General features: G+C 47.2%; 1 protein-coding gene across 1 annotated transcript; it reads left to right on the forward strand.

Annotated features, from left to right (window-relative positions):
* Positions 1–8,074: 8,074 nt before the first annotated feature.
* Positions 8,075–8,831, forward strand: LOC119333573 (agamous-like MADS-box protein AGL61). The gene has a single exon (XM_037606426.1). The coding sequence runs from the start codon at positions 8,075–8,077 to the stop codon at positions 8,666–8,668; it is 594 nt and encodes a 197-aa protein (XP_037462323.1). The 3' UTR covers positions 8,669–8,831.
* The last annotated feature ends 3,097 nt before the right edge of the window (positions 8,832–11,928 follow it).

Raw genomic sequence — 11,928 nt, forward strand, 5'->3', positions numbered from 1 at the left:
AGAGAGGCATCGCAGAAGACCTCGAACGGTTTGGATTCATCAGGAGGAGTCAGAACTGGAGCAGTGACCAATTTCTCTTTCAAAGTGTTGAAAGCAATGTCACACTCCGGAGACCAAACGTACTTAATGTGCTTCTGGAGAAGATTTGAGAGAGGCTTAGCGATCTTTGAGAAGTTCTCCATGAACCTTCGACAATAGCTTGCGAGACCGAGGAAGCTACGGAGTTGCTTCACGTTCTGAGGTGGTTCCCAATTCACAATTGCAGACACCTTCTCAGGATTCACCGCAATGCCCTTGGCAGAGATGATATGCCCAAGGTAAAGAACCTCATCGAGCCAAAACTCGCACTTAGAGAACTTGGCGTAGAACTGATGTTCCCTGAGCTTATCAAGCACCAAACGCAAGTGTTTGGCATGATCTTCCTTGTTCTTCAAAAAGACCAGAATGTCGTCGAGATAGACCAAAACGAAGTCGTTGGTGTAGGCGTTGAAGATGAAGTTCATCATGCGAGAGAAAGTCGGAGGAGCATTGACGAGGCCAAAAGACATGACAGTGTATTCATATGAACCATAGCTTGTCCTGAAAGCCGTCTTGGGAATATCTTGCTCACGGATTCGAATCTGATGATAACCCGTACGGAGATCAAGCTTGGAGAATACTTGGGCACCTTTGAGTTGTTCGAACAACTCGTTGATGTTGGGAAGTGGGTACTTGTTCTTGATAGTCTTCTTGTTCAATGGACGGTAATCAACACAAAGTCGGTCCGTTCCGTCCTTCTTCTTTACAAAAAGAACACCACAACCCCACGGAGAAGAACTAGGTCGGATGAGACCCATTCTCTCTTGAATATCGAGTTGCTTCTTCAGCTCCTTCAACTCTTCAGGTCCGAGCTTGTAAGGACGCTTGTACACCGGTTCCGTTCCAGGCTCAAGATCGATGACGAATTCAACTGGCTGGTGCGGAGGCATTCCTGGAAGCTCTTCTGGAAAGACGTCTTGATATTCGCAAACGACTGGAGTTTGAGAGATGGCATCCAGTTCACCCTTCTCATTGAGAGAAAACAGGCGGATGGTATCATCACGAGCGGCAAAGATAATTACATCCTCAGACGAATGAGTCAATTGAATCTGCCTGGCTGCACAATCAAGCTGAGCCTTGTGCTTAGAAAGCCAATCCATTTCGAGAATACGATCAATATCCGAGTTACCAAGGACCATTGGAGAAGAAAGAAACTTGAAATCACCCATCATGATAGAAACATCCGGGACTATTGAAGTAGCCCTCATAGACTTAGCCGGAGAAACCACTCCCATAGGTTTACCCAACATTTGTGAAATGAAGTCATGCTTGGAAACAAATGATCTTGACATGAAACAATGCGATGCACCAGTGTCAAAAAGAAATTTTGCAGGAATAGAGTTAACTGGAAAGTTACCCATGATGACATCTGACGAGTCCTTTGCCTGAGCTGCATTCAGCAAGTTGACCTTGGCGGAATTGGGGTTATGCTTGACCACAGTTGTACTTGCCGATCTCATAGGAGGAGGAGGAGGGAGACGCCTCTGATTGAAGCATTTGTTGGCATAGTGACCCTTCTGTTGGCACTTGTTGCACGTGACCTCTGAAAGCGGGCGGTGGTACAGAGCACTCGATCTTGGAGCTTGAGACGACGTCTTGTTCTGAAAGCCAGGGTTGGGTGGGTGGGAGGATCCACTGCCACCTTTGCTCTTCTAATACGGCTGACGGAACGGAGGAGAAGGAAGCCAAAACTTCTGCTGCTTGGCCACTTGAGTAGAGGAAGAAGGAGTAGCATCTCTAACTCGCTTCTTGGAAGCATCACACCTCAGTTGAGCAGCCTCTTGCTTCAATGCCATGTTGTAGAACTCATCGTACCTCAAGGGCTCAAAGAGAATAAGAGCTAGCTGGATTTCTTCTCTGAGACCACCCCTGAACTGGTATATCATGCTCTTCTCGTCAGGGACGTCCTGCTTGGCAAAGCGGGCGAGCTTCTGAAACAACTTGTTGTAGTCATAGACAGACAAAGAGCCTTGCTTCAGGTTGCGCAATTCCTCACGCTTGCTTTCAACCATGCTCTGAGGAATATGATGAGCTTTGAAGTCTTGACGGAATTCATCCCAGGTAATCACACGGCCACCTCTGGAATCCTTGTACTACTGGAACCATTCTGCAGCTTGGTCTTTGAGTTGGAAGGAAGCGAACTTGACAAAGTCCTCAGGCCTCACGTTACTGCACTCGAAATGCTTGCACAAGTCCATGAGCCAATCGTCAGCATCAGTTGCCTCAACAAAATTGCTGAAAGTCTTTGGCCCGTTAGCAAGGAACTGGTTGAGTGTAGCAAAGTGATTCTGGTTGTTGCCTTGGTTGCCTTGGTTCGCTTGATTGCGCTCTTGAAGAATCTGCATGATCAACTGTGTGTTTGCATTAGTTGCGGCCATCACAGCTCGCCATGCCTCCGGAGGAGGGGGAGGAGGTGGCGGATCCTGATTCTGATTTTGCTTCTGATTGCTACTCTTAGCGGGAGCCATCCTGAAGAGGGTGACATCCGTTAGCATATCGACAAATAAAATGAAGTTGAATCAAGCGGGTTGAAATTGCAACATATAGTCTTCACATCCGAACATAATGAACGAGTGCATTCCACTTGAAATGGTCACATATCCATAAATTGAGAAGCCACTTAGAATTTAGGTAGAGGAATAAATCAACAAGGTACGGATCAAGAACAAATACTTGGTAAGAAATCCCAATCTCAAACCAAATATCTATGGAAGAAGAACTAGAGCTACAAGAATTCCCACCTATGAAACTCCCGAACCTTTCCGGTTATGCAATCAGGTGTTGGGGATACAGGGGAAGCATAATATCTCACCCAAATCTAGCAAATCCTACATCCAGCTGTATCCATCCTTCAACACATAACCGAGAAAAACTTCGGAAACCATCTATCTCAACCTTCGAAAAGCATCCGTTATACAAGTTATGGCAATACTCCCGAACTCCCGCCCCAGTACTGGGTGGCGTCGAGGTTATCTCACCAACGAACTGCATAAAAGAGATTTTCGATGTCGGCGTACTAAACTCAGGTATTCCAGAACTGCAACGATAAAATTGTGACGACAACACCTCGGAGCTCAACTCCTCGGGACACTGCCACAACCCCTAAAGACAGGAGGCACCAAGAACAATGTTCTCATCACAAAACCATCGGAACGATTCCAAGATACCCGCGTGATCCTAAATTTTTTTTAGTGAAATTTGAGGAGAGAAGAGTCAAAACTCTACGTCAGGATGCCTCACCAGAGCGATGAAGGGACTGGGGAGTAAAAAGAATTCCTAAACTCTCCGATATATAATTCCTAAATGACTCAAAAAAAATTTCTAGACTCAACTCGGCCACTAGTAATGATCAAGCAATGGGGCTCCTAAGGTCGGGAAGGCTCTGATTACCAACTTGTAACGCCCTCGATACGGCTATATCTCCTACGTGTCGAGGCACGACTTAGAGGCATAACCGCATTGAAAGCAATGTCGCAAGTTAGGCAATCATCACAACATCCAATGTAATACATAATAAGGGGAAAAGTAACATAGTTGGCTTACACTCGCCACGTCACACAAAGTACATAAATAGAATTACATCAACCAATCACTCATGGCCCGACTACGGTGCCAAAATAAAAGACCAACCCAACATGCGACACGGTCCCGATCACCCCAACTGGGCACCACTACTGATCATGAGGGAAAGACACATAGTAACGGCGAGAAGCTTCATCCAACTCCCACTTGAGCTCATGTGCATCATCTGGAACGGAATCATCAGGCCCTGCATCTGGTTTGGAAGTAATCTGTGAGCCACAGGGACTCAGCAATCTCGCACCCTCGCGATCAAGACTATTTAAGCTTATAGGTAAGGCAAGAGACAAAATGTGGAGCTGCGGCAAGCGACTAGCATGTATGGTGGCTAACCTGTTCGCAAAAGAGAGCGAGAAGAGATAGCAAAGCGCGAACGAGTAACTAGAGAACAACCTGCGGCAAGCATTACTCCAACACCGTGTTTGCCTCCCGGACTCCGCCGAGAAGACACCATCACGGTAACTCACACAGTTGATTCATTTTAATTAAGTTAAGGTTCAAGTTATCTACAACCGGACATTAACAAATTCCCATCTGCCCATAACCGCGGGTGCGGCTTTCGAAAGTTCAATCCCTGCAGGGGAGTCCCAACTTAGCCCATGACAAGCTCTCACGGTCAACGAAGGAATAGACCTTCTCCCGAGACATTCTGATCATACTCGGTATCCCGGTTCTACAAGACACTTCGACAAGTTAAAACCCATCCAGCAACACCACCCGCTGTGCCGACAAATCCCGATAGGAGCTGCACATATCTCGTTCTCAGGGCACACCGGATAAGCTAAGCGTATGGAAGCCAACGTAACCCAAGTTGCCAAGGGACGGCCCCGCACGGTGCTCTAGGTTGGACCAACACTTAGAGAAGCACTGGCCCGGGGGTTTAAAATAAAGATGACCCTTGAGTCCGCGAAACCCAAGGGAAAAAGGCTAGGTGGCAAATGGTAAAACCAAGGTTGGACATTGCTGGAAGAGTCTTATTCAAGGCGAACTATCAAGGGGTTCCCATTATCACCCAACCGCGTAAGGAACGCAAAATTCCGGGAACATAACACCGATATGACGGAAACTAGGGCGGCAAGAGTGGAACAAAACACCAGGCAAAAGGTCGAGCCTTCCACCCTTTACCAAGTATATAGATGCATTAAGATAACAAGATAATATAATGGTATCCCAACAAGTAAATAATGTTCCAACAAGGAACGGTCTCCAATCTTCACCTGCAACTAGCAACGCTATAAGAGGGGCTGAGCAAAGCGGTAACATAGACAATCAACGGTTTGCTAAGACATGGTGGGTTAGAGGTTTGGCATGACAATTTGGAAGGCATGATAAGCAAGTGGTAGTCATCGTAGCATAGGCATAGCAAAAGAGCGAGCATCTAGCAAAGCAAAGATAGAAGTGATTTCGAGGGTATGATCATCTTGCCTGCAAAGTTGTCAGAGTTGACTGGATCCTCGAAAGCAAACTCGATGGGCTCCTCATTAGCGAACTCATCTCCCGGCTCTACCCAAACAAGACAAACAAGCAAAAGGAACGCAATCAACCACGTGCACAACTCAAACAACATGATGCAAACATGGTATGCTATGCGGGATGCGATATGTGATGCATATGCAAGATTTGACAAGAGATGAATGAACCTGGCCTCAACTTGGAAATCCAAGTGTGCCACTGGAAAGGTGAGATGATTTCGCTTGAAAACGATATAAAGAACGCCGGAATCGGAGACACGGTTTGGAAATGGCGAGCAAAACAAATATGACACCGGTCTGCGATATACAACAAGTGACCAACTAAATGCAACAAGATGAACACGCTACAGTACTCAAACATGGCAAAAAAATACATGGCAGGGATCCATTACTGAGGCTTAACAAAAGATGAACACTGAACTACGGCCAATTCATCCTTTAACAGGTTCAAACAAGCATGGCAAAAATGCATTTGATAAACACATTTCAGACTTAGTGAAATTAACACTTGTATGGAATCTCAGATCAGGTAGCACACTTTGGAGCATGAAAACTATATGCTACAGGGCTTGAACATGGCAAAGTAAAGCATGGCATGGAGCTACTCAAAGAGCTTAAAAAAGTCCCTTAGTGACCTTGAGCCAAAAGGGATCAGAAAAAACATTTGCAAGCATGTGAACATGGCAAAAACATAATCAGATCACAGACTTGGTGAAAAACTGGAGCATGCAAAACAGATATCAAGTAGGCATGTTTGCGAGCTCGATGCACTCACTATAAAGCAAGTCATGACAATCTAAGCATATACCCATCAAGAATACACATTATGCAAGCTAGACATGGCAAGAACAATAACATAGCATGCTCGTATCAACTACAACATCCTCGGCAAAATCGCTAACAAGTAGACAATCTGCCCAGATTCACGAAATGACAAAAGTAGAGCTCGATTGACTCAAGCTAGGGTGCTCCATAATTGCAAACAATGACATGGCTGGATAGAGCACTACAAGATTAACAAAACATCCTTACTGATCATCCTCAAAAGAGGCACGGATCACTAGGAAACAACATGAACATATGGCATATTGAGATAAGCAGATCAAGGACTTAGTGGAAATGCTAAGTCCCTGAAAACAGCATTAACGAATGCTCCACTTTGCAAGCTTGTGCTAGTCACCACACACATCACAAAAATACATGGGTTGCACCTCTGGAAAGATGGCAAAACATATAACAAAACATATGTAGAACTCAGGGGTATATCATGAACACAATAATCATGGCAAAAATGACAAATATCTAAATGGAGCAGCAGATCTGACAAATATCTCAACTAGCATTCTTCCAACAGCATTTCGGGCATCAAGATGAACTCAAATGAAAATGATGCAATGAGATGAAATGATGTGCTCTCTGAGACAAATATTTTGATATGCTATATGCCCAAAACGGATCTATGGATGTAAAGTTACGACATGATATGAGATGCATGACAACAACAACAACACAGGGAGACAAAGACCCGAACCCGAGAAAATAAAATAACTTAACGCCGGAAACGACAAGAGTTGGATTACATATTGGGTAAATCATATCCGGGGTGTTACACCTCGTCACCCCACCAAAATTGCGACACCGCGTCAATGATTTCTTTATATATTTTTTAAGGAATTTTAAAGACGGACATAGCATAAGTTGGGATAGCTTGAACAACATATTTAAGTAGAATTTCCTTTCCTCCCGCGGATAACAACTTCTCCTTCCATCCACTAATTTTTGTAATAATACGATCAATTAGGAATCGGAAGCAATCACTTTTGTCCATGCCCACATTTGCAGGTAAACCCAAAAATTTGTCATTGAGGGGTTCAGTCATAATATTCGGTGTTGTGCAGATTTGCGCTCTATCTTCTACTTTCGTATTGGGACTGAAGAAAATACTAGATTTTTCAACACTCACCAATTGCCCTGAGGTAGCACAATAAGTGGGCTACTCTATCAAACTGGAGAAAACATTTTCTCCAGTTTGATAGAGTAGGCCACAAGTGTTATTTTGAAAACATTTCAAAATAACACAAGTGTTATTTTGAAAACATTTTCTCCAATCTTCAGTGTTGTGTGAAAACATTTCAAAATAACACTTGTGGCCTACTCTTTTTTTTTCTTTATTGTGTGAAAACATTCGTAGGCCACAAGTGTTATTTTGAAACGAACTAACCTCGTGTGTTTTGCTGCACACAAACACACATGGGACGTGCTACGATGACTTGTAGTGTCTGCTGGAATGTTTTGAGAGCATGCTACCCCGCAAAAAATAAAATGATTGAGAGCATGCTGCAAATTTTTTCCTTTTTTAGTACTCGAACTGTTGGCTTCCATGCTGCTTAGGTGCGGTGATTTTTCATTATGGCGGCCAATGGAAATTCGGTGCATGCTTACAATTTTTTATGGCGTACACAAACTTCATCCCGATGCTGTTGTTTCGCTCGCCGCGCCGCGTTGCGGTTGCGAGCCTAGGACCGAGGTGAGTGGACGCGATTCACGATGGAGCTGAGGGAGGAAGCCAGGAGCGCATGGTGCGCGGTGATGCACCGGATGCCGAGCAGGGACACGTGGCGGCAGATCGAACAGGGGACGCGCCAAATCTTTTTCCTTTCCCAAATCCGAGCATCACACGGATCCCCTTCCAAACGCCGCCTTCTCCTTCCTTGTTTGTGCGGACGGTTTCCAAAAATTTGCCGCGTCTCCAACCCAACCCGGACCCGAGTTGATCCGCCGCCATCTCTTTCCCTCCTTATATTCCCCTTTCGCCGTTCGTTCTTGGCTTCGCAGTTCGGAGGTTGAGTGCCCGTCGCCGCCGTAAGAGAGAGGCTCAAGCAAGACAGAGAGAGAGTCAGCACCCGTCGCCGCCGCGTTCCCTTTCCCTCGTCGAGCGAGCGACCATGACGCAGCCGCCGCGTCTCCTCCCCGTAGTTGAGCGAGCGACCACGACGCTGCCGCCGCTTGGCAAGAAGACGAAGGGACGGCAGCGCAGGGAGAACCGCCGGGTGGAGGACAAGGAGTCGCGGCAGGTGACCTTCTCCAAGCGAAAGTCCGGGCTCTGGAAGAAGGCCGCGGAGCTCGCCTTGCTCTGCCGCGCCAGCCTCGCCATCGTCGTCTTCTCCGAGGCCGGCAAGGCGTTCGCCTTCGGCAGCCCCTCCGCCGACGCCGTCCTGGCCTGCGCCGACGTCGACGGCGACGCCCTTGCTCCTGTTCCTGCCGCCGACGACGTGGAGTGGGAGGCCCTGGAAGCGCTGTGCCGGGAGACGGGGGCCAAGGGCCTGGAGGTCGCGGCGGAGGCCGAGCGGATGAGCGCCGTCGGGAAGAAGGTGGTGGAGGTGCAGACGCAGGCGGGGAAGCGCTTCTGGTGGGAGGCAGACGTGGAGGCGCTCGGGGAGGCGGAGCTGCCGGTGTTCGCCAGGGCGCTCCAGCGCCTCCGGGACAACGTGCGCCGCCACGCCGACAAGATGCCCTCCGCTGCACCACAGCCTCATTAGTCCAGGGCAGGGCAGGCCGAGCTTCGCTTAATCGCCATTGTTCTTGGATCATCTTTGCTTAGCTGCCTTTTAATAGTAGTACTGTGTAAGATTAGTGGCGATTATCGTTCACGAGTACAATTGACAGGTTACAGGTTTCAAGATTAATAAGTGGTTTTCTTCTCATGAGCACTCCAGTTACGAGTTCTTTCAGTCTTTGCTGGGTTAAACTAATTGCTGATGGTATCTCAATTTTCTGCACAAATCATGGGTTATTGGATCAACTCGATGAACACAAGATTAGATGCCGAATTAATTGTCGATGAAATACACAATCCGGAACCAAAATAAGCTTCCTTTCGAGCATGCTGCACCTTTCATTAAGGGCAAGACAAGCAGCAACGCAAATATCCACGACGTGAACCTTGTTAAGGGCTGATGATGAACCATTAAGGGATCTTTGGCTTCAGCCTTCAAGTTTTTATCCACTTAACATAGCTGAGTTAACTGCAATGCTAAGTCTAACTCTTCCGATTCATATGATTGATTGATTTCATTCCAAGTGTCAAAATGATCAAATCTTTATATACATTTGCACCTGCAGTTTGGAAGTTGAGTGCCTACTCCTGCCCTGCCCTAATTTTTCTTGGCATTGCAGTAGGCATTGGACAGAAGCTCCAGTTACTGAATTAAACGCCATTCCCGTTAGCTCGTGGTGGGGGAGTAAGTCAAAATAGATGCAGAGTGCAAACAACAGGCAATAGTGGAAGGAACTAACTGGCATGCATTCAGTTAATTTGCGAGTAATATGATACTCCCTCAGTCCCATAATATAAGAGTGTTTTGAAACGCTCTTATATTATGAGACAGAGGGAGTATAAAAGTAATGCTAGTAGAAACTCCAAAACAAATCAAGTGAAACTCTCCCTGCCAAAAAAAAATCAAGTGAAACTCGCTTTCTGTTTCGAAAATATTCCCGATGTGAATTGATGGTGGTCTTCAAGGTTTTGCCTCAGCTCCAACCTCAAACGGCAGTACAGATACTTCAACAATGGCAGCAACCAGTTGCGATCCATCGCAACGAAACAAATGTCACTGAGACTTCGACGATGGCAGCACAAAAGAGAGAAGGTGAATAACGGTGTGCAGGAAGAATGAATGAGTTTTCACCTTTTGGGGAGACTTGGAGCAGGTGCTTAACTAAAACAAACTGGTTCTTTTTGCCATGTAAGATAGCCAATGTGCTTATTTCATACATGCATGATTACGCCCGGCCACTTCGCAAATGGTTATGGATAGTAACTAGCACTGATGTATACATAATAAAATCATTTAACCCCCAATAAAGAGGAGGTTGCATTATTAGAGTAGACAAGTTTAGATGCTTGTAATGCGGCTATATCATCTCTCTTTAAGCACCAGATATCACTATCAGCATAGACATTATATATGGCTTTATAGTAGCCACTATTATATGTGTTAATTCCATTTCAAATGCAACCAAACACTATGAAGCTTCTATCACAACTATGACACCTGGAAGCATAGTTAACAGGAAACTTAGTTGACAAATACTTAGTGGAGTACCTATCATCGTCCACATGTTAACTACACTTAGACATTGCATAATTATTTTGACTAACTAATAGTAACAACAAGTATAGCACTTGTTCCTTGTTCCTTGTTCCTTGTTCCTAGAAGTGCAATAGATGTCAATTGAGCTGTGCGAACACTCTAAACTCTGACCAAAGTACTGTGACCAGAAAAACAAAATTTCAACAATATCTTCCAGACTGCCGTAGATCAAGGACACTCTGAACTAGTAGTATATACTTGTACCTTCAGATCAGACGCATCAGCAAAAATTCAGGATATAACCATACTCCAGGGAGCAAGAATTTGTTCTACCACGTCATTCCTGATTATGCATATATTCTGATAAAATCATGGAGAAGATTTTCCGCGCAATGAACACAGAAATTCATGCTAAAGTTGTAACATCTTGCTATATGCAGCTACGTACTGCTATCCCAATCCCGAACAATGACCTGATTAGGCAAGCAATGAACGAACCCGTGCGCCGATCCCCACGGCGAAGCCACTACCACTGCCGCCGCGGTGGCTTCCGCTCTTCGGCCAGCTTGGCGAGGCGGCGGAGGACGTCGGCCCTGAGAGCATCGAGCGCCGTCGCGAACTCGGGCAGCTCCGCCTCCCCAAGGGCGTCCACATCCACCTCCCACCAGTGCGCCCTCCCCTGTTCCTCCTGCGCCGCCTTGACCTTCTCCGCGACGGCGCGCAGCCGCGCCTGCTCCTGCGCGACCCGCGCCCCGATCCACCCCGCCTCACGCCTCATCGCCGCCACGCGCGCCGCGGCCTCCTCCGCTGTCTCGGCCCCTACGTCGGCGTCGACAACGACATTGCGGAGGACGGAGTCGAGGGTGGGGTTGCCGAAGAGGAGGGGTTTGCCAACGGCGGGGAAGGCGAGGATGGCGAGGTGGGGCGCGAAGAGCTCGGAGACCTCCCAGGCGTCCTGGACGAGCCTGTCGCAGCGGTACTTGATCCTCTCTCGCAGCCTGGCCCGGGTGCGATCCCCGTCCTGCCGCCGCCGCTCGGTGCCCCTCGCCGTCGCCATTGCTTCGGCGGCGATCCTTGTACTCCAACTTGCTTTGCTTTCGGGTACGAAATGAAATGGGACTTTTTATGCCCCTCACAAAAAATGGGATGGGACTTTTTTGTTGGAGGTCACACAAGCAGACAAGCTTTATTTTTCTTCCGAGATTCATTTTTTGGTTCACAATTGAGAATTCTTACTTCCATTCTTTTTGACAAATTTTGAACAAAAATGGGTTGAGTGACTACGCTGACATGTCTGCTGACTAGCCAGCCAACGAGTAAAAACCAGGTCTAGTCGGTGAAATCCGGTTTTAGTGGAGAGAAGGGTTGATCCTAAAGCCAACTCCAGCGCGCAACCCCATTTCATCCGGGTGCATCCGTTTAGAATAGAGGGGACGAATGATGCGGCCCAACACGCAGCACAAAACGGACAAATGTCCGGATTTCGTCCGTTTTTGATTCATTCCCGGCCTAAACTTGCGCCGAGTTTGGGTGAAACAGATATCGCGCGGACGGGTTTGACGCACGCCTTTGTCCTCCCCGTGGCCCGCCTGTCGGGGACACTAGCACTCCATTCGCCTTCAACGCCTCCACCCGCTCTTCCCCGCCCCGCCCCGGCGTCGGCGCCGCCAGTATTCTTCAGCCGCCTCCTCACAGCTCCCCCCCCC

This window comes from Triticum dicoccoides, chromosome 7A, assembly GCF_002162155.2.
Source record: "Triticum dicoccoides isolate Atlit2015 ecotype Zavitan chromosome 7A, WEW_v2.0, whole genome shotgun sequence".
Lineage (NCBI taxonomy): Eukaryota > Viridiplantae > Streptophyta > Magnoliopsida > Poales > Poaceae > Triticum > Triticum dicoccoides.

What these genes read in the sequence shown, in the direction of transcription:
- LOC119333573 (XM_037606426.1), top strand. Translation starts at nt 8,075, where the DNA reads ATGACGCAGCCGCCGCGTCTCCTCCCCGTAGTTGAGCGAGCGACCACG.